Below are 27,590 nucleotides of genomic sequence, written 5' to 3' on the forward strand. Positions count from 1 at the left end.
GCAGAGGAGGGACGGATTGTCAACAGAAATTGACAGTAGGCGTCCTATTTACGACATTTTTAAAGTCATAGTAATAATAATAATAAAGCTATTCAACCTATAGTAAAATTGCTGAATTTTAAGCTAAGTAACCAAGAGTCTGAACCAGAGATGTTCACAAGTTCGAGTCAAGTCACCAGTCTTTAGACTAGAGTCCGAAAAGCACACAAAAAAAGCGCTCGATAAATCACGGCACAGCGGCCAAAATCCAAAACACAGCAAAAAAATCATAACCACTGCTTACCTGAGCTTATGTTCTTCCAGATGCTATTAAATTTATAAGCGTGTCCCATTAGGAATATAATCCGTTATTTTGTAAATGTGCTTATAATTAAAAACCTCCAAACTTTTCCCGGTTGTGAAGTAAAACACGGACTCGTTAGAAAGCCAATCGAGCGTTTCATTGACACATCGTCTGTGTGACGCAAACTGAATAAATGCAAATAACAAAGAGCATTTCTTACTAAAAATTACAATCAGAAGGTCTGATTGGTTCAGAAAGCTGGTTCAGTCTTTCGACCATTAGCGGCAATTCTGTAGGAGCGTTCCATTCAACCCAGGTTGTTCCTGTGAAGTGCACTACGTAGGGTATTCCACCATTTGATAATATTACAGTTATACTGTAATAATTAGGGTTAAAACTGTCTGTAAAACTGTTTTACTTAACTAGCATTGTACATTATTAACTACATTCTCTATTGTTTTACCCCAAGGGCATTCTGATGGAAACCTGTCTACCCGGCGAGGTTAAGGATTAAAGTCGAGACTGCAGTGCCAACGATGCTGCTTCTGCCAGATGTGACGGGTCGGGAGTAACTGCACCAAGAATGACAAGAACTAACTACAGACTTTATTAAAGACTAGACTGAATAACAACTCTATTATTATTATTTATTTATTTATTGCCAGTTATAACTTTTAGTTCATTTAATTCTGTGTTTGTATGATTTGTGTAAATCCTACTTATTTAAAGTATCCTCCAGACCACCCAAGAAGGATGGGCCCTGCTGAGTCTGGTTCCTCTCAAGGTTTCTTCCTGTAATTTTCAGGGAGTTTTTCCTTGCCACAGGCCCTCGGCTTGCTCAACAGGGGTTTTTGTATCTGTTGGTCCTGGATTTTGTAAAGTTGCTTTGAGACAATGTCTATTGTAAAAAGCGCTATATAAATAAAGTTGACTTGACTTGACTTGACATTTGAAGTGAGATTCCGATCCAAAGGTAACAAAAATGTTCAAATGAAGTGAACTTCAAACTGTGTAGGGAGTAGGGAGCGACGCTTCATCACTACGCCTGAAACTGGCTGTAACATTTACCTACTGTGTGTGTTGCGGGTATATATATATATAACTGTCACACGTAACTAATGTTAACAGATGCTGACGCTAGGGACTCTTGTTGTTTACGAGTCATTTTTTTGCGAGTCATGAGTCGAGTCATTTGAACCATTACACTACAACTGCCCTAGTGCAAATCGGAAAAAGTCGGGACAGTATGGACAATGCAAATAAATGTTAGTGTGCGTTGTGCTGGTATGAGTGGATAAGACACAGCAGCGCTGATGGAATTTTTTAAACACCTCACTGTCACTGCTGGACTGAGAATAGTCCACTAACCAAAAATATCCAGCCAACAGCGCCCCATGGGCAGCGTCCTGTGACCACTGATGAAGGTCTAGAAGATGACCAAGTCAAACAGCAGCAATAGATGAGCGATCGTCTCTGACTTTACATCTACAAGGTGGACCAACTAGGTAGGAGTGTCTAATAGAGTGCAGTGCTGAGAATGATCCACCACCTAAATAATACCTGCTCTGTAGTGGTCCAGCATGCAGAGAAAAAGATGGACTACAAAGTGCTTTTATATGGTAAGTGGTGCTGGTATGGCAAGGAGGTGGTTTTAATGTTATGGCTGATCGGTGTATATTAAATTATATAAATTGATGGGTAACCCATAGTAAATTGCTACATATAAACCCCAGGAATGATACAGTATGAGTAATATTTGGGAGAATCTTCTAAATAGAGCTGAAATGAACAGCCTAGAAACAAAAACACATTGGACAGGTCATGGTGCCTGCAATAAACAAACCGCTTGAGTGGATAAGATCTTCTAGTTAGCAGGACGATTGTTTTGGAAAGCAGGAGCATTGTGTCGACGCATTAGCTGATCTTGTCTGCTGACTGTCTGCCACTCTGCTGTCCTGTTAGGAGCCAATTAGAAGCCCTTATCAATTACTGATGGCTCAACTGATAATAGAGAGGAGACACTGAGGAGAATGTGTTATCAAGCTGCCTTAGGCCACCTAACCTATAATACAGACAATTCAACCTACTCCAAACAGACCTCGATACAAAATCACATGTACATTAAATGTAGTTCAGTTTCCTCATTATATAGATTAGTCATATAATCTGAGGATTGCTTTATATAACCTTTATCACGTGGCTTGTGAGCCCTGTGTGTTAATTTCTACTTCCAAATTCCCATTCCACACTTTTTTAAACTCTATTTATTGAGAATTTTAAAAGCAATCGGCATCACTTTTCTACACAGTCGCCTTCCGGTGCATTTTTTTCAGCGTCGTACCAACTTTTTAATGCCATCATCAAAGAATGTTTTTGGTTGAGCGCGTAGCCACGGATGCATCATCAGATGAAAATCTTCTTCCCCTTAAAGCTTCTTTGAGCGTCCAAATAGGTGGAAATCGGACGGCGCTAAATCCGGACCATAAGCGTCTCTCTCAGTCTGTCAGACACAACCGATTACTACTCCTCCCGTCCTTATCGCTTTTAACCAAAGTATAAAAGTGCGGAAACTTTTTGAAGATCCCTCGTACATTAAGATATTGATATTTAATGCATAAAAATACACTGTTGCAAAGTTTTAAACCCTTTACAATAAATCAAAATAAAATAAACCTAATGTGCCTTGAAAACCAGTTATATAATAATTATTATAATTCTATTATATACAGTAGATTTGCTTTCATTGTGGTGGGTTTGGCGCCAACTGGAAACACTGGGCACCAAACAGGGACCAAAAATCTAATCTGTAATTTGGAATGGTCAGACCATAGTCATAGCTGTATCCTAATTGAGATCCTGGGCTATGACCTACACTGGGCTATTATTGCAAGAAATCCAAGAATGGTTCAAAATACCTTCTCACAATTGTGTTTGTCCATTACCACGGTTATGTTCATGAATTTTACATTTTCTTGCAACAATATGTATCTTAAAGCAAAACGTTCCGACCCTGATTGCTGGGGATGGAACCTTTTGCATGTATTTCACTGGAATTGTAGTAAAATACATAAAATTTTACATGTAAAACAGATTGAGGAAATTAATTTAACAACAATTTAATGTGGCAGTGGACACTCAGGTTGATATAAGGCATTAGGGCAGGGATGTCAATTTTTTTAAGTTAGCCTGCTATTACAGTTTTTCTCAGTTGCTTTGGTGCATTTCTCACATCACTATTAACATTTGCACAACAGTAAGTGCAGTAACTTGCTCAAAATGGAGAGTTCATTCCTCAAAAGCAAGTATTCATGTCAATGAAAGTGTCAGTGTCATCAAAATAAAAAGTCCTGACAACATTGTTTATGAACAAGATAGTCAAATGGCTTTGTCATGTTTTTATTATGACAGTTCACTCTGTAAGTGTTTTCCAATGCAAAAAAGTCAGATCATGGTGACACTACCTGAAAATGCTCAAGACAGCACTATACACTATTAGCACACCCATTTGAAATCTACAGTTAGGTTACACATTACTGTATTTAGTGAGGTAAATGAGTACAATACGTATGTTTCACATTTTTACTGCATATATGCTCTTTGCAATTCTAATTTGTTCACAGCATTGTGCTAAAGCAAAGTACAAACTTATTTACAACAAACATAAGAAACACTTTTTGGTTAGAGCTGTGCACAACTGTAAACAATATTGCAGTACATATTGGAACTGAATTGGAACATACAACATACTGATTTTGACAACTAGCTCAACATTTTTGTATGTAATGATTCAAGCAATGAAATGAGGACTATTAGTTTCATAGGGAATGACTATTCAGCATTCATAAGTATAGTTCATTTTGACTGACATGACATAGAAAATGATAATGTTATAAAACAGCAGAGAATTGTATGGAAGCAATTGATGCATGTCCAAAAGCATTTGCAGTTTGTTGGACAGAATGAGAAACTGCTACTATGATGTGCACAAATGACTAAATCTTGTGGAGGTTGAACTAACAGTTATGAGAATTTTAATTGTGATCAGAGAAATGCACCAAAGCAATTGAGAAAAACTGTAAGCAGGTTAAAAAAAACTAGCAGATACTAATTGGCCACCGTATCTGCTGTGGCGGGAAGACCGGACTATGTGTGGGTGGGATCATACACTGTGTAAGAACCCTGATCGGCGGAGGAGACGCCTGTGCAGAACGCAGGGACGAGAAGATGAGTACCAGTCATGCCAATCAATGCTTCATCTCTATTGTTATTAAATTACACTCCTAAAAGACATATATCAGCCTTAGTCTTCTGGTAAAACAAATAAAATGTTCGTTCCCCAACCAAAACAACACATAATATGTACTGCTGGGTCAAGCATAAATCTCAGAAGAGGCGTTCACTTCCTGAGCAAACAGATGTGTAAATAATCCAGCGGTCTGTTTATTTGGACGTGCCAGCACTGCTGTTACACGGAACGACCATAAAATTTAAATACAGTGTACGTGAGACTGGAACTGAGTCTAGGACTAACCAAGCCAACTTGTATTCCCTGATGCACTTCAATATTACCTAATTAATTTCATGATAGTCAATATATAAGTCCAAGGGTCTATAAATAATCATCCTAGTAAGTGTTAATTAATCTCAGAAAAATGGAAATATACGTTTAAAAGGTTTAGTTTTTTTCATACGTCTTGCTTTTTTACAGGTAGACATGGGTGGCAGTCTCAGACTCTTGAACAGCTTGAGTCACCAAACAAGAAATTTGACGTGATGAAATTATATATATGTTTTTAATAATAATAACCCATGTGGAAACACTTGGAGAACAAAATGCCACTTGAAAATCTTATTTTAAATATGAGTCTGTAAGAGAAAACGCATACCATTAATTTAGGAGTAGATCTTTACCGCATGGGGTGAATCACTCAGATAACAGCGCAGTTAATGTCGCATTAGCAACCTCCAAATAGCTGGTAGATTTAGCCGTTGTAAAACAGCTGGAATCCATTGTGTTGATAAGCAGGCAGTGTGTATTGTATGGACACCTAATGGATGAGACCTCACACGTTACGTTTGCTGTTACAAGCACCTGAAATAAATCGTGTCTGTTATAATACTACTTAAAAATAAAGCGATCTTTCTATTCTTATCAAATCAGTTAGTCTTGTCTGCTCTGATTGTCTGCCGTCTCATTAGAGCTGATTAGAAGCCCTGATACTTATCAACTGATACGCAACTGATAAAGGGTTTGAGATGCTGTAGAGCTCACGCATGAGATTGGTTGGGGTTGAATGGGCTATCAGCCCACCCTGGAATGCTGATTCACGTTTCCACTGTGTGATGGTCCATCCTAGATGCCTCTGAGCCCAGAGAAGTCGACGCCACTTCTGGACATGGTTAACATAAGGCTTCTTTTTTGCACAGTATAGTTTTAAGTGGTAGTTGTGCATGTAACTCTGTATTGTAGTGCTTGACAAAGGTTTGATAAAGTAATCCCTCACCCATGTGGTCATATCAGCTATTGTTGAGTGGCGGTTCTTGATGCAGTGCCGTCTGAGGGATGGAAGATCACAGGCGTTCAGCTTAAGCTTGCACCCTTGGCCTTTACGCACTGAAATTCCTCCCGATTCCTTGAATCGTTTAATGATATCATGCACTGTAGAGGGAGAAATATGCAAATCCCTTCCAATCTTTCTTTGAGGTTCATTGTTTTTAAACATTTCAATCATTTTCTCACACATTTGTGGACAAACTGGAGATCCTCTGATCATCTTTTGATCATCAGAGACTCAGCTTTCCTGGATGCTGCTTTTGTACCATTATTTAGTTTTTTCACCTCATTACTAGCCCTAAATTGCCCCTGTCCCAACTTTTTTTGGAATGTGTTGCAGGCCTGAAATGCAGGAATGGATGTATAATAGTTGAGCAGACAAAACATGAAATATCTCAGGTTCATCCCGCTCGCAATAAAATCAAAGTAAATGTAAGGAACATGGGAGGCGTTTTTATTTTATGTGCATTTTCCATACTGTCCCAACTTTTTCTGATTTGGGGTCGTAGTTGTGTTGAGCTGTTTAAATCGTTCTGGTTTGATTAAATTCAGCTAATACATCTAATTTACGATGGGTGTTGAATAATTTCCAATGCAGTTGTACCACAGCTTAAGCAACGCTGTAGGTGCTAATCACCACAGGAAACAAGTCACTCAGATAACACTGCAATTAACACGACATTAGCAACCGCTAAACAGCTCGTATAATTATCCACTGTAAAACAGCTGGAAATTATCGTGTTGATTAACAAAGCGTATATTTGCTTTGCGGAGTGCTAATAGATGAGTCTGTCATTTAATACACGACGCCTCACGCATTATCTTTGCTGTCATTGGCACCCGAGCATGAAGCCTGTTCCAGATAAAATAAATGTACTAGTTTTTATGAAAGCCATCTGGTATGAAAAATGATACAGCTTTATCTACGTTCCCTGTTTGTACAAGTTAAACCTCATTTTCAGTCACTGTATGTAAGAAGTATGTATGTGGGTTTCTTCTGCGTACTCCTCCCAACACCCAAACACAAGCCAGTAGGCATGGCGACCGGTCATAATACGGTAAGACGGTTATTAAAAACGAATTAAAGACATGTTACATTTTTAATCGCACTTCATCATTACAAACGTCGCCAGAACCCGTAGACCAAGTACAAGTTCACAATTCCCTATTGTAGTTCCATTGCCATTTGCACCACCCTGGTGTCAGACAAGTACAGTCATGGACTATTATGCACCACCTCTGACATACAGTGCCCAGATCAGTCCCTATTGATCCCACAGGTAGACAGACAGACAGAGTAAGTTGGACAGACAGCTAAATATACAAATATATTGACAGACAGACAGACAGACAGACAGGTAGATAGATAGATAGATAGATAGATAGATAGATAGATAGATAGATAGATAGATAGATAGATAGATAGATAGATAGATAGATAGATAGACAGACAGACAGGTACACTGATAGATAGACAGACAGACAGACAGAGTCAGTTAGATAGACGGACAGGTAGATAGACAAATGTATTGACATACAGTAAGGCAGACAGACAGACAGACCGCCCGATTGACATACAGGTAGACAGAAAGACAGGCAGACAGACAGACAGACAGACAGATAGATAGATAGATAGATAGATAGATAGATAGATAGATAGATAGATAGATAGATAGATAGATAGATAGATAGATAGATTACAGGCAGACTGACAGGTAGGTAGGTAGATAGGTAGGTAGACAGACAGGCACACTGATAGATAGACAGACAGACAGACAGACAGACAGAGTCAGTTAGATAGACGGACAGGTAGATAGACAAATGTATTGACATACAGGTAGGTAGGTAGACAGACAGACAGACAGACAGACAGACAGACAGACAGACAGACAGATAGATAGACAGTAAGGCAGACAGACAGACCGCCCGATTGACATACAGGTAGACAGACAGACAGACAGACAGACAGACAGACAGACAGACAGACAGACAGACAGACAGACAGACAGATAGATAGATAGATAGATAGATAGATAGATAGACTACAGACAGGCAGGGAGGTAGGTAGGTAGACAGACAGGTAGACAGATAAGATAGACAGACATACAGACAGATAGATAGATAAAGAAACAGACAGTCAGATACATAGTCAGACAGGTAGACAGGCAGGCAGACAGACAGATTGAGATACAGGTACATAGACATAAACAGATACATTGAAAAACAGGTAGATAGATACAGTGTATCACAAAAGTGAGTACACCCCTCACATTTCTGCAGATATTTAAGTATATCTTTTCATGGGACAACACTGACAAAATGACACTTTGACACAATGAAAAGTAGTCTGTTTGCAGCTTATATAACAGTGTAAATTTATTCTTCCCTCAAAATAACTCAATATACAGCCATTAATGTCTAAACCACCGGCAACAAAAGTGAGTACACCCCTAAGAGACTACACCCCTAAATGTCCAAATTGAGCACTGCCTGTCATTTTCCCTCCAAAATGTCATGTGATTTGTTAGTGTTACTAGGTCTCAGGTGTGCATAGGGAGCAGGTGTGTTCAATTTAGTAGTACAGCTCTCACACTCTCTCATACTGGTCACTGAAAGTTCCAACATGGCACCTCATGGCAAAGAACTCTCTGAGGATCTTAAAAGACGAATTGTTGCGCTACATGAAGATGGCCAAGGCTACAAGAAGATTGCCAACACCCTGAAACTGAGCTGCAGCACAGTGGCCAAGATCATCCAGCATTTTAAAAGAGCAGGGTCCACTAAGAACAGACCTCGCGTTGGTCGTCCAAAGAAGCTGAGTGCACGTGCTCAGCATCACATCCAACTGCTGTCTTTGAAAGATAGGCGCAGGAGTGCTGTCAGCATTGCTGCAGAGATTGAAAAGGTGGGGGGTCAGCCTGTCAGTGCTCAGACCATACGCCGCACACTACATCAAATTGGTCTGCATGGCTGTCACCCCAGAAGGAAGCCTCTCCTGAAGTCTCTACACAAGAAAGCCCGCAAACAGTTTGCTGAAGACATGTCAACAAAGGACATGGATTACTGGAACCATGTCCTATGGTCTGATGAGACCAAGATTAATTTGTTTGGTTCAGATGGTCTCAAGCATGTGTGGCGGCAATCAGGTGAGGAGTACAAAGATAAGTGTGTCATGCCTACAGTCAAGCATGGTGGTGGGAATGCCATGGTCTGGGGCTGCATGAGTGCAGCAGGTGTTGGGGAGTTACATTTCATTGAGGGACACATGAACTCCAATATGTACTGTGAAATACTGAAGCAGAGCATGATCCCCTCCCTCCGGAAACTGGGTCGCAGGGCAGTGTTCCAGCATGATAATGACCCCAAACACACCTCTAAGACGACCACTGCTTTATTGAAGAGGCTGAGGGTAAAGGTGATGGACTGGCCAAGCATGTCTCCAGACCTAAACCCAATAGAACATCTTTGGGGCATCCTCAAGCGGAAGGTGGAGGAGCGCAAAGTCTCGAATATCCGCCAGCTCCGTGATGTCGTCATGGAGGAGTGGAAAAGCATTCCAGTGGCAACCTGTGAAGCTCTGGTAAACTCCATGCCCAGGAGAGTTAAGGCAGTTCTGGGAAATAATGGTGGCCACACAAAATATTGACACTTCAGGAACTTTCACTAAGGGGTGTACTCACTTTTGTTGCCGGTGGTTTAGACATTAATGGCTGTATATTGAGTTATTTTGAGGGAAGAATAAATTTACACTGTTATATAAGCTGCACACAGACTACTTTTCATTGTGTCAAAGTGTCATTTTGTCAGTGTTGTCCCATGAAAAGATATACTTAAATATCTGCAGAAATGTGAGGGGTGTACTCACTTTTGTGATACACTGTAGATAGATAGATAGATAGATAGATAGATAGATAGATAGATAGATAGATAGATAGATAGATAGATAGATAGATAGATAGATAGATAGGTAGACAAACACAGAAAGACAGACAGATAGATCAATAGACAGACAGAACGACGGATGGATAGACAGACAGACAGATGGATAGGTAGACAGACAGATGGATAGGTAGACACACTTACACATGGCTTAACATGACCTGTGCAGTTGGTTTAAATGTACTGTAGATCTCTGATGCTGGTATTTTCTCATGATCCTCCCATTTCCCAGAAAGCATTTCTAATAACAGTAGGTCTGTAAAAATTCCTGATCTAATCAGAACCATGCTGCAGTTCTGTGCCCAAAAGATGGGCAGTGTGATTAATGGTAGGGCAAGAAGGAGGACCAGGAGAAAGATCTGGAGCAAAGATTGGTCAGGCTTTTAATCATAGACGGTTGGTGAACACCCTGTTTAAATAACATGCTCACCTTATTTCATGAACTTTAAAGGTTATTATTATGAATCTAGTAACATCTGGAACATTAAGAACTTTTTGGATGCTATTTATTTATTTCATATTCCAATAGTTCCAAATAATTCCAAAGTCTGGGCACATATAGACCTGTCAGATTTGCCTCTTTTAACAGGATACCCTAAAAATTTTTTAATTTACTCCTTCATTTTTTTGCATATTTGTCATGCTCAGCCTTTATTAAAAGAAAAAAGTTATGCAATGCCTATATCACCACAAATCTTAACTGCTTTTGTCACATGCAGCCACAACCAAACACTTCTGATGACCCATTCATCTTTGCAGAATAGCTTGAAGGCCTTTTTGAGGTCTTGACATATAGTGACCTAGTCAGGGTTTTGACTTTAACTTTGTACCTTATGTGTCATGCTGTGTTAACTTTACATCAGATATAAGTGGAGCCTTGTCTTTAAAAAAAAAAGTCTTTTGATTCAAATAGACTTGGGGGTCATTGGGTGTTCATTTACTTTTGGCAAATATAAGATGAGCCTTGATGTTTCTTTTGATACCGCTCTCTAATGCAGCGGTTCTCAACCAGGATGAAGGTAAATATCTTGGTGTTTCTTGGTGCTTTCATTAAATGGTTGTCTATACCATACTTTTGCTTTTTTATGTGGCAGTGTACAAGATCCATGATCGCATTCATCAAGCGATGCCATGAGAAAATCAGATTTTAAACTGTTCACACTACAACGATTGACGCAGATCTATTCCTGCAATCTATCAAGACAATTACCAAAAAAAAAAACAGAGGTAAAACGCATGGATATATGACAACAGACTTGACGTCATGTTCTAGCGTCCAAGAAAATGTAAAGAAGAAAAGAAGTAAATGTACAGTAGCCGTAGAAATGCCAAGCAACAACCAAGGGTTATTATTTAGTAGTAGTACACTTTGTCATTCCTTATTTACAGAGGTGGAAAGTAACGAATTACATTTACTCGCGTTACTGTAATTGAGTAGTAAAAAAAAAAAAAAAAAAAAATATATATATATATATATATATATATATATATATATTAGGGCTGTCAAACAATTAAAATTTTTAATCGCGATTAATCTCAGAATTTCATATACAGTAGTTAATCGCGATTAATCGCATTAAAAAAAAATCTGTGTAAATGTTATAGAAAACAAGGATTTTTAAGTGAAATGTTACAATTAAAATGGTGAACACATTTTATGCTAAATGTACTTATGTTAAAAACTGCTGGGACAAGAGAAAACTGTAAGGGAGTTTTATTCACTCACATACTAGGCAGTAATACTATCCAGCAGAGACCCTTGACTTCGTATATATGTCAGATTGTAGGTTAAAATTTCTCCATCAGCAAACATGTGTGTTTTGACCCTTTGGGGCTTCCATAGTGCATGGAATAGCATGCTTGGCTAACGGTATAACTCTAGCTGTTTGCTATTCGGTACCGTAACAGAAGAAGTAATAAAGCGTTCTGCTCCCGACAACTTGTGAATATACCGTGTATTTATTTCTTTATTAAGCAAGTGCATCACTACAATGCTCGGTTACATTATGTTAACAAACCGCAAATGAAACAAACAGTGGCAAGTCCGACGTTAAAACGTTGGTGCACGGTCAAGTCTCAACATGAACTACGGATGACTCGCAGGGCCAAATAGAATTTGCGTTAACGGCACTATTTTTTTAAATCGCGTTAAATTGAGATTGCGTTAATCTCGTTAACTTCGACAGCCCTAATATATACAGTGTATCACAAAAGTGAGTACACCCCTCACATTTCTGCAGATATTTAAGTATATCTTTTCATGGGACAACACTGACAAAATGACACTTTGACACAATGAAAAGTAGTCTGTGTGCAGCTTATATAACAGTGTAAATTTATTCTTCCCTCAAAATAACTAAATATACAGCCATTAATGTCTAAACCACCGGCAACAAAAGTGAGTACACCCCTAAGAGACTACACCCCTAAATGTCCAAATTGAGCACTGCTTGTCATTTTTCCTCCAAAATGTCATGTGATTTGTTAGTGTTACTAGGTCTCAGGTGTGCATAGGGAGCAGTTGTGTTCAATTTAGTAGTACAGCTCTCACACTCTCTCATACTGGTCACTAAAAGTTCCAACATGGCACCTCATGGCAAAGAACTCTCTGAGGATCTTAAAAGACGAATTGTTGCGCTACATGAAGATGGCCAAGGCTACAAGAAGATTGCCAACACCCTGAAACTGAGCTGCAGCACAGTGGCCAAGATCATCCAGCGTTTTAAAAGAGCAGGGTCCACTCAGAACAGACCTCGCGTTGGTCGTCCAAAGAAGCTGAGTGCACGTGCTCAGCGTCACATCCAACTGCTGTCTTTGAAAGATAGGCGCAGGAGTGCTGTCAGCATTGCTGCAGAGATTGAAAAGGTGGGGGGTCAGCCTGTCAGTGCTCAGACCATACGCCGCACACTACATCAAATTGGTCTGCATGGCTGTCACCCCAGAAGGAAGCCTCTTCTGAAGTCTCTACACAAGAAAGCCCACAAACAGTTTGCTGAAGACATGTCAACAAAGGACATGGATTACTGGAACCATGTCCTATGGTCTGATGAGACCAAGATTAATTTGTTTGGTTCAGATGGTCTCAAGCATGTGTGGCGGCAATCAGGTGAGGAGTACAAAGATAAGTGTGTCATGCCTACAGTCAAGCATGGTGGTGGGAATGCCATGGTCTGGGGCTGCATGAGTGCAGCAGGTGTTGGGGAGTTACATTTCATTGAGGGACACATGAACTCCAATATGTACTGTGAAATACTGAAGCAGAGCATGATCCCCTCCCTCCGGAAACTGGGTCGCAGGGCAGTGTTCCAGCATGATAATGACCCCAAACACACCTCTAAGACGACCACTGCTTTATTGAAGAGGCTGAGGGTAAAGGTGATGGACTGGCCAAGCATGTCTCCAGACCTAAACCCAATAGAACATCTTTGGGGCATCCTCAAGCGGAAGGTGGAGGAGCGCAAAGTCTCGAATATCCGCCAGCTCCGTGATGTCGTCATGGAGGAGTGGAAAAGCATTCCAGTGGCAACCTGTGAAGCTCTGGTAAACTCCATGCCCAGGAGAGTTAAGGCAGTTCTGGGAAATAATGGTGGCCACACAAAATATTGACACTTCAGGAACTTTCACTAAGGGGTGTACTCACTTTTGTTGCTGGTGGTTTAGACATTAATGGCTGTATATTGAGTTATTTTGAGGGAAGAATAAATTTACACTGTTATATAAGCTGCACACAGACTACTTTTCATTGTGTCAAAGTGTCATTTTGTCAGTGTTGTCCCATGAAAAGATATACTTAAATATCTGCAGAAATGTGAGGGGTGTACTCACTTTTGTGATACACTGTATATATCTATATATACTGTATATATACATATATATATACAAAATGAACGAAAGGAACCGAGTCGTGTCTCAGGGAGTTATTATATATAAATATATATATAATAACTCCCTGAGGCACGACTCGGTTCCTTTCGTTCATTTTAAAGAGCCGTTCAATAGAATCGGATCGTTCACAAACGACCCATCACTAGTGGTTTGAAAAAGTTTTATGGAATGGTCTGTACTAAAATGACACATTACACATCCCTAAATGTTTTAAATGTGGTATCAACATGTTTTTTTTTTAATATTTGAATAAAAAACAACTATTGTGCTTATATCCACTTGTCACCCTCTCCTGTTAAAAAAAGTAACTAAGTAACGTTTACTCTGAGTACATTTTAAATGAGTTAATTTTTACTTAAGTAGATTTTTAGACTAGTAATTTTACTCGTACTTAAGTAAAAATTCATTAAAGTAATAGTACTTTTACTTGAGTACAATATTTTAGTACTCTTTCCACCTTTGCTTATTTATGACTGTAGACCAAAAAAATCCCAAGATTACTTGGCAAAATCCCCAAATACCAAGTCGATTCCCCAAATCCCAAGATCTTGAGAAAAATCCCAAGGACTGGCAACACTGCCGGGGTCTACTTCAGCGGGATCCACATCAACAACTGAATCTGAATCATTTGCAGTTGCCGTCTGATGATCTTTGCACTTTTTTTGACGGGCGAATCAAATATTTTAAATATGTCAAAGACCCAGCGTAGGTTATAGGTAGTTTAAAATGGACTGTTATGACATCACAATCGTTGATTTTTTCCATCCCATCACATGTGACTATTTTTTACTCCTCCAATCACTCACAGAGGCCTTCTAGTAGTTTAGAACCACCGAGTTACCACTGCCCCACATCAGTCGGCTGTTTTACAGTGTAAATATTCATATCTGACAGGTCATTCATTCGATCCGAGTATGTTTACGTGTGTGTGTGTGTGTGGGAATGAGCGATCTATTAAATACATTCAGCTGTCAGATGAACAAAGAGCAGAAATACTGAGTCATCTGGTTTTATGAGAAGAATCATGATTGTGTTACTCCTTCGCCCTAAATCAGCATGTCAGATACACCTCCTTGCGAAGGTCACGGCCTCGGGTATGTCAAGATACAACCGAAAGATTAAAAAAGTGTTTAATGAGTTTATTTGGAATCATAAATACCCTAATAACGGCTCCCATAAGCTGTGTCTGCCCCCCGTAACTGTGGGAACAAACCAACGTTACGTTACGTAACCTAGTTTTACGTGCCATGAGGGAACGTGACCCAGTTTTACGCTGGTCCAGGACCAAATGTATTTCAGGCTGGGTTTTGAAACCATTCTCATCTGCACAACAACAAGCATGCTGCTTTCATTTGACGTGCTTGGTAACATTTAACCGCTCAGCCGCACGACAAGCTACTAATTAATTACGTTTTTTAATAATAAGGTAGGTAGACAGACAGGTAGACAGATAAGATAGACCGACAGATCGATAGATAGGTAGACAGACACAGAACGACAGATGGATAGAATGACAGACAGATAGATAGACAAATGTACTGACATACAGGTAGGTAGGTAGGTAAACAGACAGGTAGACAGATAAGATAGACAGGCAGAGACAGATAGATAAAGAAACAGACAGACAGATACATAGTCAGACAGGTAGACAGGCAAGCAGACAGACAGAGAGATTGAGATACAGGTACATAGATAGATTGACATACAGACATGACAGGCTGGAAGACAGATAAACAGGTAGACAGATCGATAGACAGACAGACAGTCAGTTAGACAGACAGACAGTCACTTAGATAGACACACAGACAGGTAGATAGACAAATGTGTTGACAGATAGATAGATAGATAGATAGATAGATAGATAGATAGATAGATAGATAGATAGATAGATAGATAGATAGATAGATAGATAGATAGACTACAGACAGACTGACAGGTAGGGCGGTAGGTAGGTAGACAGACAGATAGACAGATAAGATAGACGGACAGATCAATAGATAGGTAGACAGACACAGAACAACAGATATATATATTGACAGACAGATAGATAGACAAATGTATTAATATACAGGTAGGTAGGTAGATAGATAGACTACAGACAGACTGAAAGGTAGGGAGGTAGACAGACAGGTAGACATAAGATAGACAGACAAACAGATAGATAAAGAAATAGACAGACATACATAGTCAGACAGGTAGACAGGCAGGCAGACAGACAGATTGAGATACAGGTACATAGACAGATTGACATACAGACATGACAGGCTGGAAGACAGACAGATAAACAGATAGACTGAAAAACAGGTAGATAGGTCGATAGACAGACAGACAGTAAGACAGACAGACAGTCACTTAGATAGACACACAGACAGGTAGATAGACAAATGTATTGACATACAGATAGATAGATAGATAGATAGATAGATAGATAGATAGATAGATAGATAGATAGATAGATAGATAGATAGATAGATAGATAGATAGCCTCACAGCAAGAAGGTCCTGGGTTCAATCCCCAGGCAGGGCGGTCCGGTCCGGGTCCTTTCTGTGCGGAGTTTGCAATGCATGCCCCCTGTGTCTGCGTGGACTCTCTCCGGGAGCTCCGGTGTCCTCCAACAGTCCAAAGACGTGCAGTCAGGTTAACTGGACACACTGAATTGCCCTATAGGTGAATGGGTGTGTGTATGTGTGTCTGCCCTGTGATGGACTGGCGTCCCATCCAGGGTGTTGCTGTGTGCCTTGCGCCCATTGAAAAGCTGGGATAGGCTGCAGCAACAACCCGGTTTCCTCCCACAGTCCAAAGACGTGCAGTCAGGTTAACTGGAGACACTGAATTGCCCTATTGGTAAATGGGTGAATGGGTGTGTGTGTGTGTGTCTGCCCTGCGATGGACTGGCGTGTCGTCCAGGGTGTTACTGTGTGCCTTGCGCCCATTGAAAAGCTGAGATAGGCTGGAGCAACAACCCCCCCTTTCTCTAACCCTAGCCCTAACCCTAACCCTAACCCTAACCCCCCTTCCTTGTACAGGGTGTTTATCAGCCTTGCAACTAGTGTTTCTAGGTGGTGACAGACCCACTGCAATTGGGTCCATTCAATCCATCACTTTATATTAAGAAGGATTAAAGGACATCCTTAATCCAAGACAAGCTGAATATATCGACACCCTTTGTTCATCCAGAGCAACAAGTCTCGTTTTACTGTGTTGATGGTTTGGCATTTTGTTAACGTTTCCTGAGAATTGGATTGCAGAGGTGTTATCAAAGCTCTGACAAAAAAGGTTTTTCTGCCAGTGTATTCATGATCACACATAAAAGCATGCTTGTGTGTGTATGCGATAGGACAGGTTTCTAGGTTTGAATATGGAAAATTAATCTCTATGTGGGAGTATTGGCAATCGGAGATGCTCGGCAGCTGTGTGGATCCTTAGACTTGTTCCTCTTGATCGGCTTGTTGTGCCAGTCAGGCTCTGCCGGTGCCAAAGCTATGGCTATGTTGTTCTTGTCATAGTGACAGGCTGTGGGTCAGCGTAAGTATGCTTCAGTATTTGCGTTGGCCATTGGGAGGCCTGGTGGGAGTGTACAGTGTTTATTTATGTCTAAATATGTTGCACCTTAGTGAAGATAAACCTGCTTCTGAAAGTCTCAGCATTAAAATCATAAAACACTTGAATGGAGGAACTTACAGAACCATAATAAACTGTAAACCCCCCTGTCAGACCAATTGGTTAATTGGCAAGTGGAAACTTCATAGGATAGCACTGAACTGCCCAGACTAAGGATAAGCCTGGATGGTCCTTTTTTATCTTTGGTCCGGACCACACAGCATCCATTTCTTCTGAAAAAGATTAAAAATACTGATTCGTCCGACCACAATACACGTTTCCACTGTGTTATGGTCCATCTCGGATGCCTCAGAGCCCAGAGAAGTCGACGCCGCTTCTGGACGTGGTTAACATAAAGTTTCTTTTTTTGCACAGTAGAGTTTTAAGTGGCATTTGTGCTGGATGTACAAAAGCTGGATGCATCATATGTTTGAAATCACATCATTATGTATTTTTTTTTACCTCATTACTAACCCTAAACTGCCCCCTGTCCCAACTTTTTTCGGGAATGTGTTGCAGACCAGACAAAACATAAAATATCTCAGGTTCAAACTGTCCGCAATGAAACAAAAGTCAAATTGAATGTTAGAAACACTGCATTTTGTATTTGCATTATCCATACTGTCCCAACTCTTTCTGATTTGGGGTTGTATAATGTCAATTCATAGACACGTCATAGACAGATACGTCTGCCCACCTATTCTATATGAGGAGTGGCATGATTGGCTATGTCCGACGGAGGGCATGGCCGAAGCCCACGGTAGGTTGGTGGACTGTTCTCAGTCCAGCAGTAACAGCGCTGCCGTGTCTGATCCACTCATACCAGCACAACACACACTAACACACCACCACCATGTCAGTGTCACTGCAGTGCTCTGAATGATCCACTACCCAAATAATACCTGCTCTGTAGTGGTCCTGTGGGGGGTCCTGGCCATTGAAGAACAGGGTGAAAGAAGGGTAACAAAGCATGCAGAGAAACAGATGGACTACAGTCAGTAGTTGTAGAACTACAAAGTGCTTCTATACAGACTTACTGTACTTACTTCTACTGTATATGTCCTTGTGTTATGTGTATATAAGTTGATGGAACACTGATATTCCCTTATGGGAGGAACAGTTTGCTTCCCCCTTTGTTTAGTAACATCACCACTAGGGGGCATTAGCTACAGCTCAGGGTTCAGGCAGTTTTTTTGAAGAACAGGGAAAAGCTGAAATATATAAATATTTGGAAGTGGGATAATCTTAGCCTGGCCTCAAATCGAGGCTGAGAGAGAGAGGAGAGAGTGAGAGAGGAGAGAGAGTGGAGGTGGAGAACTCTTTCTCTGAACTAGTCAGCTCACCCGTCCTACCTTGAACTCTCAAATTACCATGAGTACAACATCCCAGAATTCAGTCAAACAAGACAGAGCAACAAAAACATCTCTCTTTACTCCGAGAGTCAAAGTGAGAGAGCAAAAGAGATCCGAGGGAGGGAAGTGAGAGGACTGAAGATAAAGTGAAAGGAGAAACAGGGGGAAGAGAAAGTAGGTGATAGGAAGAGGAGGCATCGAGGAGGAAGAAGAGTGGAGTCGAGTCGAGAGGAGGAGTGAGAGGAGGAGGACGAAGAGGAGAGAGCGAAGGGCTGCAGAAGGCTGGCCATGAGTCTGTGTGCCGTGTTGTTTCTCTGTCTCTCCCAGGCAGAACTTGCCAGAGTATGGAGCCAAGAGGTGTCAGGTAAGAACTGCACACAACATCTGTGCTAGAAAAACATCTGTAAAGTCACCATTAGCTGCTAGCGCTGCAATGCCAAAATTAAACAATTTTTCTTAGTGCCACAAATAAGTGAACAATCATTTTCCACCACAGATGATCTTTTATTTAAACTTTGATAGAGGAAAGTAACCTTCAGTTTAAAAAAAAAAAGCATTAAAAAGGGGTATTGATCTAACAACCTTGCCTGTCACTGTATTTTAAGTTGAGTATAATACTATACAGTAAATACAATTGTATGAAAAGTGTAGTATGGTATGGTATAGTATATTATTGTATGGTGTAGTGTAGTACAGTATAGTGTAGTATAGTACATTATGGTATGGTATAGTGTTATGTAGTATAGTAATGTATAGTTTAGTGTAGTATATTATAGTGTGGTATAGTTTATTATAGTATATTATGGTATACTATAGTGTGGTATAGTATATTGTGGTATGGTATAGTGTAGTGTAGTATAGTATGTTATTGTATAGTGTGGTATAGTTTATTATAGTATATTAATGTATAGTTTAGTGCAGTATAGTATAGTGTGGTATAGTTTATTATAGTATATTAATGTATAGTTTAGTGCAGTATAGTATAGTGTGGTAGTTTATTATAGTTTATTATAGTATATTATGGTATGTTATAGTATAGTGTGGTATAGTATAGTATATTATGGTATAGTGTAGTGTAGTATAATGTGGTATAGTTTATTATGGGATGGTGAAGTGTAGTATAGTGTGGTATAGTATGTTATGGTATAGTGTAGTGTACTATAGTGTATTATGGTATAGTGTAGTATAGTGTAATATAGTATAGTATATTATGGTATAGTGTATTATGGGATGGTGAAGTGTAGTATAGTGTATTATGGTATAGTGTAGTATAGTGTAATATAGTATAGTATATTATGGTATAGTGTATTATGGGATAATGAAATATAGTATAATGTGGTATGGTATGCTATGGTATAGTGTAGTATTGTGTATTATGGTATACTGTAGTATAGGGTATTATGGTATAGTGTAGTGTAGTGTAGTGTACTGTAGTGTATTATGGTCTAGTGTAGTATAGTGTGGTATTCCATATTACAGTATAGTGTAGTATGGTGTAATATAGTATAGTATATGATGGTATAGTGTATTATGGGATAATAAAGTATAGTACAATGATATAGTATGTTATGGTATAGTGTAGTATTGTGTATTATGGTCTAGTGTAGTGTATTGTATAGTACAGTGTGTGCAGTACAGTGTGGTACAGTATATTATGGTATATTATACTATAGTATAAGCTGGTATAGTTTATTATACTAAACTACATGACACCATTCATATTAGATATACACAATATACATATATTAAACTGTTGCTGCAATGTTGGAATTTCTTTTATTTATTTATTACACCTGTTGGTAATTGTTGTGTATGAAACACACACACACACACACACACACACACACCTACCTATACATACATATACTGTATGTGCTCGAACTCTGTTCTAGCTATTATATTTGTTTCTGTTTTCTCTCACCACAATCTGCACCGACGCCTCGTATAAACGCATGTGTTTCACCCCGAGGATCCCGATGACTCAGAGGAAACGGACAACACACAGACTGTTTCTCGTTTGTTTCACAGTAACGGCCCGCTCTCTCACTCCAGCACGTATAAAATAAAGCAGCGTCTGCGTTTCCGCCGAGCCACACACGCCAACCCGTACACAAACAGACCCGGCGACCGAAGATCCGCAGCTGCTAACTGCAAATGTGGCGGCGGGATGTGGCGACACATCATTACCGTGGGTTAGCACCGCTTCTTTTGTTTGTCCACAAAATCTCTCTCGTGTGATAGAAACGGAAAAGAAACTCTGGTAATGTTCAGGGTACTTATGATAATGGACGCTTGATAAATTAGAAGTGACAAATGTGAGTGCTAACACAAATCACATTAAGGGACGTCGATGTTAGCGTGAATATGGTTTGTATTATAGGGGGGGTCTGTAGTGGGGGGTCTGACCCTGTTAATTAAAACTTAAAAAAGTGGTAAAAAACAAAAGCTTGGCGTGTGTGTGTTTGTGTGTGTGTGTGTGTGTGTGTGTGTCAGGTATAACATTATGACATTAAAGCTCCACTTACCATATAGAAGCACTTTGTAGTTCTACAATTACTGACTGTAGTCCATCTGTTTCTCTACATTCCTTTTTAGCCTGCTTTCACCCTGTTCTTCAATGGTCAGGACCCCCACAGGACCACCACAGAGCAGGTATTATTTAGGTGGTGGATCATTCTCAGCACTGCAGTGACACTGACATGGTGGTGGTGTGTTAGTGTGTGTTGTGCTGGAGTTTTTAAACACCTCACTGTCACTGCTGGACTGAGTATAGTCCACCAACCAAAAACATCCAGCCAAAAGCGCCCCATGGGCAGCGTCCTGTGACCACTGATGGAGGTCTAGAAGATGACCGACTCAAACAGCAGCAATAGATGAGCGATCGTCTCTGACTTCACATCTACAAGGTGGACCAACTAGGTAGGAGTGTCTAATAGAGTGGACAGTGAGTGGACACGGTATTTAAAAACTCCAGCAGCGCTGCTGTGTCCTGCTCTGTGGTGGTCCTGTGGGGGTCACTGTCCACTCTATTAGACACTCCTACCTAGTTGGTCCACCTTGTAGATGTAAAGTCAGAGACGATCGCTCATCTATCGCTGCTGTTTGAGTCGGTCATCCTCTAGACCTTCATCAGTGGTCACAGGACGCTGCCCACGGGGCGCTGTTGGGTGGGTATTTTTGGTTGGTGGACTATTCTCAGTCCAGCAGGGACAGTGAGGTGTCTGATCCACTCATACCAGCACAACACACACTAACACACCACCACTACGTCAGTGTCACTGTGTCACTGACCATTGAAGAACAGCATGAAAGCAGGGTAAAAAAGCATGCAGAGAAACAGATGGACTACAGTCAGTAATTGTAGAACTACAAAGTGCTTCTATATGGTAAGTGGAGCCGATAAAATGGACAGTGGGTGTATGTATAATGTTATGCCTGATCGGTGTACATATTAATAATAATTATTTGTCCCAACTTACAGATGTTCCAGCTGTGCTGAATTGACATACAGATTTAATTATAAGACTATTACGAAACAGCGCGTGATCTCATGTGTGGGTGGACTTCATACATTTGTTCTCTTTTCACACACCTAATGTGTGTGTGTGTGGGTGTGTGTGTGTGGGTGTGTGTGGGTGTATTTCTGTCCTCCTTGGAGATGTTGTATTTTTAGCAGTCCTGATTCTTCCTCCCTCTGCTCTACTTTCTTTGGCCCCTGTCCCTCCTGCGCTGCACGCTGATTAAGCCTCCCAGGCCCTGTGTGTACATGTGTGCACATGTGTGTGTATATGTACAGATGTGCAGCTTTGTGTGTGTATGTATGTGTATGCATGCGCACGTACGTATGACACAGTTTGTCAATGTCTAAAGCAACGGCAGTGCTATTAGCGAACTCCCAGCATGCTCCACGGGTACCTGATGAGATACAGCTGGGTTTAGGTCTGACCTAGATGAATATGTGACCACGCATAGCATTATGACCACTGACAGGTGACGTAAATAACACTGAGTATCTCTTCATCACGGCACGCGTTAGTAGGTGGGATATATTCGGCAGCAGGTGAACATTTTATCCTCAAAGTTGATGTGTGATGGCTAGACGACTGGGTCAGAGCATCTCCAAAACTGCACCTCTATCAAAAGTGGTAAACCGGCGACGGGGTCATGGGCGGCCAAGACTCATTGATGCACGTGTGGAGCGAAGGCTGGCCCGTGTGGTCCGATCCAACAGACGAGCTACTGTAGCTCAGATTGCTGAAGAAGAGAGCATCACAGAGAACAGTCAGGGTGCCCGTGCTGACCCCCTGTCCACCACCGTAAAGCGCCAACAATGGGCGCATCGGAACCGGACCACGAGCAATGGAAGAAGGCGGCCGGGTCTGATGAATCACGTTTTCTTTTACGTCACGTGGATGCCCGGGTGCGTGTGTGTCGCTTACCTGGGGAACACAAGGCACCAGGATGCGCTATGGGAAGAAGGCGAGTCGGTGGAGGCGCTGGGAAACCTTGGGTCCTGCCATCCATGTGGATGCTACTTTGACACGTACCACCTACCTAAGCACTGTTGACTTGGCCTCCAAATTCCCCAGATCTCAATCCAATCGAGCATCTGTGGGACGTCCTGGACAAACAAGTCCGATCCATATAGGCCCCACCTCGCAGCATAGAGGAGTTAAAGGATCTGCTGCTGACATCTTGGTGCCAGATACCACAGCACACCTTCAGGGGTCTAGTGGAGTCCATGCCTCCACAGGTCAGGGTTGTTTTAAGAGCAAAAGTTATCCCTGATCAGTATATACACACCTATTATACAGACCCTGGTTGGCTTATGAGTCAGGGAATAATGGAGATCAGTGCGTGACTCTCCTTAGCAGTAGAGGTTGGGACCCTCGTGTAGAGCCGACTCATGAGGATTTTTGGGCTTCATTTTGGTAGGACGTTCCACATCTGATCAAGATCCAAGCCGCTCTCTTAGTCAAAGACGTTAGCCACACGCCCATCCATGATCTCTCTCGGCCCTTCTTTTTGTTTTTAAACGCAGCTGATTCCGTTCGGGATCCGGTACCATGGTTACAGCCTGCAACTGGGTGCCAGATCCCACTCGTGTCCACCACATGTGGAAAAACGTTCGTTTGCCATAAATCCATCATCCGAAACTTCTGACTTGGATGACGAGCTAATATTGTGTTCGGTGATCTGTGGAACCATATGTGTTTGAAGTGGAGCATGTATTGCACGGTTGAATTTAGGACAGAGGGATCACAGAGGATTGTAGACATTTGTATTACAGCTATATTTATTACATTCTAAATATATATATATATATATATATATATATATATATATATATATATATATATATATATATATATATATATATATATAACTGACTGTAGTCCATTCTTTCACATTGTTCTTCAATGGTCAGGACCCCCACAGGACCACCACAGAGCAGGTATTATTTAGGTGGTGGATCATTCTCAGTACTGCACTCACACTGACACGGTGGTGGTGTGTTAGTGTGTGTTGTGCTGGTATGAGTGGATCAGACACAGCAACGCTGCTGGAGTTTTTAAGTATCGTGTCCACTCACTGTCCACTCTATTAGACACTCCTACCTAGTTGGTCCACCTTGTAGATGTGAAGTCAGAGACGATCGCTCATCTATTGCTGCTGTTTGAGTATTGCTGTTCGGTCATCTTCTAGACCTTCATCAGTGGTCACAGGACGCTGCCCACGGGGCGCTGTTGGCTGGATATTTTTGCTTGGTGGACTGTTCTCAGTCCAGCAGTGACAGTGAGGTGTTTAAAAACTGCAGCAGCGCTGCTGTGTCTGATCCACTCATACCAGCACAACACACACTAACACACCACCACCATGTCAGTGTCATCATGTCAAATGAGCTGGATCAGACACCTGACTGTCACTGCTGGACTGAGAATAGTCCACCAACCAAAAATATCCAGCCAACAGCGTCCTGTGACCACTGATGAAGGTCTAGAAGATGACCAATTCAAACAGCAGCAATAGATGAGCGCCCGTCTCTGACTTTACATCTACAAGGTGGACCAACTAAGTAGGAGTGCCTAATAGGGTGGACAGTGAGTGGACACGGTATTTAAAAACTCCAGGAGCGCTAATACCTGCTCTGTAGTGGTCCTGTGGGGGTCCTGACCATTGAAGAACAGCATGAAAGGGGGCTAACAAAGCATGTAGAGAAACTGATGGACTACAGTCAGTAATTGTAGAACTACAAAGTGCTTCTATATGGTAAGTGGAGCTGATAAAATGGACAGTGAGTGTAGAAACAAGGAGGCGATTTTAATGTTATTGCTGATCGGTGTAGTTCTGTTACAGATGTATGAATAATCGTTTCCAGTGTCCAGCTTCAATATCTTACATCATTATTTCATCATCGCTTGGTATCATCAGTTTTTCGTTCTTCATTGTGATCCAGGGACGACAGCTCTAAAAAACACTAGAACTTATTGATTATCCATTTTATTAGTCTGTGGTTTGTTGAGAGATATTTTTTTGATCTGAAATACCAGACACTACTATAAATATTGGGACTTGTTGTTCTGACAGTTGGAAAGTGAAGATTTACTGCCAAGTCTTCAGCCAAAGTGAGTTTTTAAATAAGGATTTACCTCACTAGAACACACAGATCCTTTAATATTTCTTGATTTAGCCTGGAGTAAAACATGGCACCAAACACATGCTATTAATTACTGGGACAACAAAATACTACTTTGTTTCAGAATCTAATTTTTAATCCTGATGTTTTCTGATGTAAGTCGCCTGTTCTGTAGCAAGAACAAACGATTGATCTGTCAAATCAAATCAAATCAAAGTTTATTTGTCACAGACATAGTCGTACACGGTACTACTGGCAGTGAAATGCGTTTGTGACTGCCCGGCATTTACATTACATTTACATTTGTGGCATTTAGCAGGCGCTTTTATACAAAGCGACTTGCAATTGTCACCAACTACCTACTACTGTCAGCAATTGAGGGTTAAGGGCCTTGCTCAGGGGTCCAACATGGCAAATTGGTAATAGTTAGTGGGACTTAATGTATTTATTAGCTCGGCAGTTAGGGTAATAAGATTGCTGGTTCAAGCCACCTCCTTGTTTCTAAACTCACTGTCCATTTTATTAGCAGTAAATAAACTTAAAAAGAGCCTCACAGTAAAGATAAACCGGAGCAGCGCACGTGTGTGTGTGTGTGTGTGTGTGTGTGTGTTTGTGCCTTTAGAAGAGACGCTTTGTTCACAGTATCGCTATAAGTGATTCATTGATTCATGAGTTGATTCGTTTTATGTGAAGCGTAAGTTTCTCTTCTCAGTTATCTCTCCGTGTTTACTGTTATTAATTAAATGTCGTGGTTTTAAATAAACACCAGCTACTACAGAACATTCTGTGTGACTCTCTTACATTAAAAAGCTTCATTAAAAAGCTTCATTAAACTGCTATTACCACAGATCTGTAACCGAGTCAGACTCGTTCCGTCTAAGGAGCTAAAAGTTTTCTAAAAGTTCAGCAGATGATCCTGAACTAACGAATTTGGTAATGAATAAACTTTTGCCTCGGATTGGCTCTGTAACGTTTTTCTGTTCTCATCTACATCACAAGTAAGAACCGCTCACGATTTACCAAAGTGAACCAGGAGTTTATATAACGTGCTGATAGAATCGACTCAGATGTGACCGGGTTGAATTATCTTTTTGAAGTAAATATTTCAATCAGCAAAATTACATCGTATGTATGATGCACAACGTTAATGATGTTATTTTAGGTCATGAAGAGCTTTCACGATGGTTTCTGTACGATGGTTGATGAATGGTGATGTGATGGTTGGTGCTTCGTAGCTCAAAGTCTGGATCAATCCACTGAGCTGTTAACTTAACATGGTCTTTATATATCACACGATCGGATCGGATACTTTTAGGAAATATCGGCCGATCGCCGATAGCATATTGTGATTAAAAATCGGCCGATACCGATTCGTAGCCGATCGATCGTCCCATCTCTAGTCCTGACCATTGAAGAACAGCACAAAAGCTGGCAAACAAAGCATACAGAGAAACAGATGGACTACAGGCAGTAATTGTAGAACTACAAAGTGCTTCTACATGGTAAGTGGAGCTGATAAAATGGACAGTGAGGATAAGTGTATAAAGTATAACATTTATTGACTTGACTTAATAATGTCACTGCTCCACAGCGACCCCACCGACCCCTAATGCAGAAAGCCAGTCACGGAAATGTAGCAATAAAATGATATTTGTCTCCGTCGTATCATGTAGTCTCATTTCACAACATTATTTCTTTTCAGACGCATCTTATGCAACCATCTGACCAAGAGAGTTGTAAATCACCGAGAGTCACAGTCATTTGGCTGAGTTTGTCCTAAATGTTAAACCAGAGAACGCAGGGTCATGTTGTTCTCACACATTCTCTGCTTTCGCCTCTTGTCTTCAACCCTCCTGATGCCAGCTGCGTTATAAGCCGGTAAATCCGAAGCTTAAGACATTTCACGTACAGATGAGAATTGAGGCGTCCCTTTGGACGCGTTTATTATATTTTGGGACATGGACTTCCTGCAAAGTGGGAATATTTAGTAGTGAGGAAATTTCACGACTGGACTTGTTGCACAGGTGGCATCCTATCACTGTAGGAGCTCCTGAGAGCGACCCATTCTTTCGCTAATGTTTGTAGAAGCAGTCTGCATGCCTAGGTGCTTGCCTGGTTATTATATTTTGGGACATGGACTTCCTGCAAAGTGGGAATATTTAGTAGCGAGGAAATTTCACGACTGGACTTGTTGCACAGGTGGCATCCTATCACTGTAGGAGCTCCTGAGAGCGACCCATTCTTTCGCTAATGTTTGTAGAAGCAGTCTGCATGCCTAGGTGCTTGCCTGGTTATTATATTTTGGGACATGGACTTCCTGCAAAGTGGGAATATTTAGT

At 40.9% G+C, this 27,590-nt stretch overlaps 2 protein-coding genes across 3 annotated transcripts in view; one reads left to right on the forward strand and one right to left on the reverse strand.

Annotated features, from left to right (window-relative positions):
• Positions 1–27,590, reverse strand: part of LOC134321188 (dickkopf-related protein 3-like) — a 45,655-nt gene that overhangs the window by 3,688 nt on the left and 14,377 nt on the right. The gene's annotated exons all lie outside the window — the stretch shown is intronic.
• plxdc1 (plexin domain containing 1) overlaps positions 18,748–27,590 on the forward strand; it is a 31,838-nt gene continuing 22,995 nt past the window's right edge. For both annotated transcript variants that reach the window (XM_063002792.1, XM_063002793.1), the window contains exon 1: positions 18,748–18,978. In XM_063002792.1, the coding sequence (XP_062858862.1) occupies positions 18,903–18,978 (76 nt within the window). In that variant the 5' untranslated portion in view covers positions 18,748–18,902. The remainder of the gene's footprint in view (positions 18,979–27,590) is intronic.

Source organism: Trichomycterus rosablanca, chromosome 10 (genome assembly GCF_030014385.1).
Source record: "Trichomycterus rosablanca isolate fTriRos1 chromosome 10, fTriRos1.hap1, whole genome shotgun sequence".
Lineage (NCBI taxonomy): Eukaryota > Metazoa > Chordata > Actinopteri > Siluriformes > Trichomycteridae > Trichomycterus > Trichomycterus rosablanca.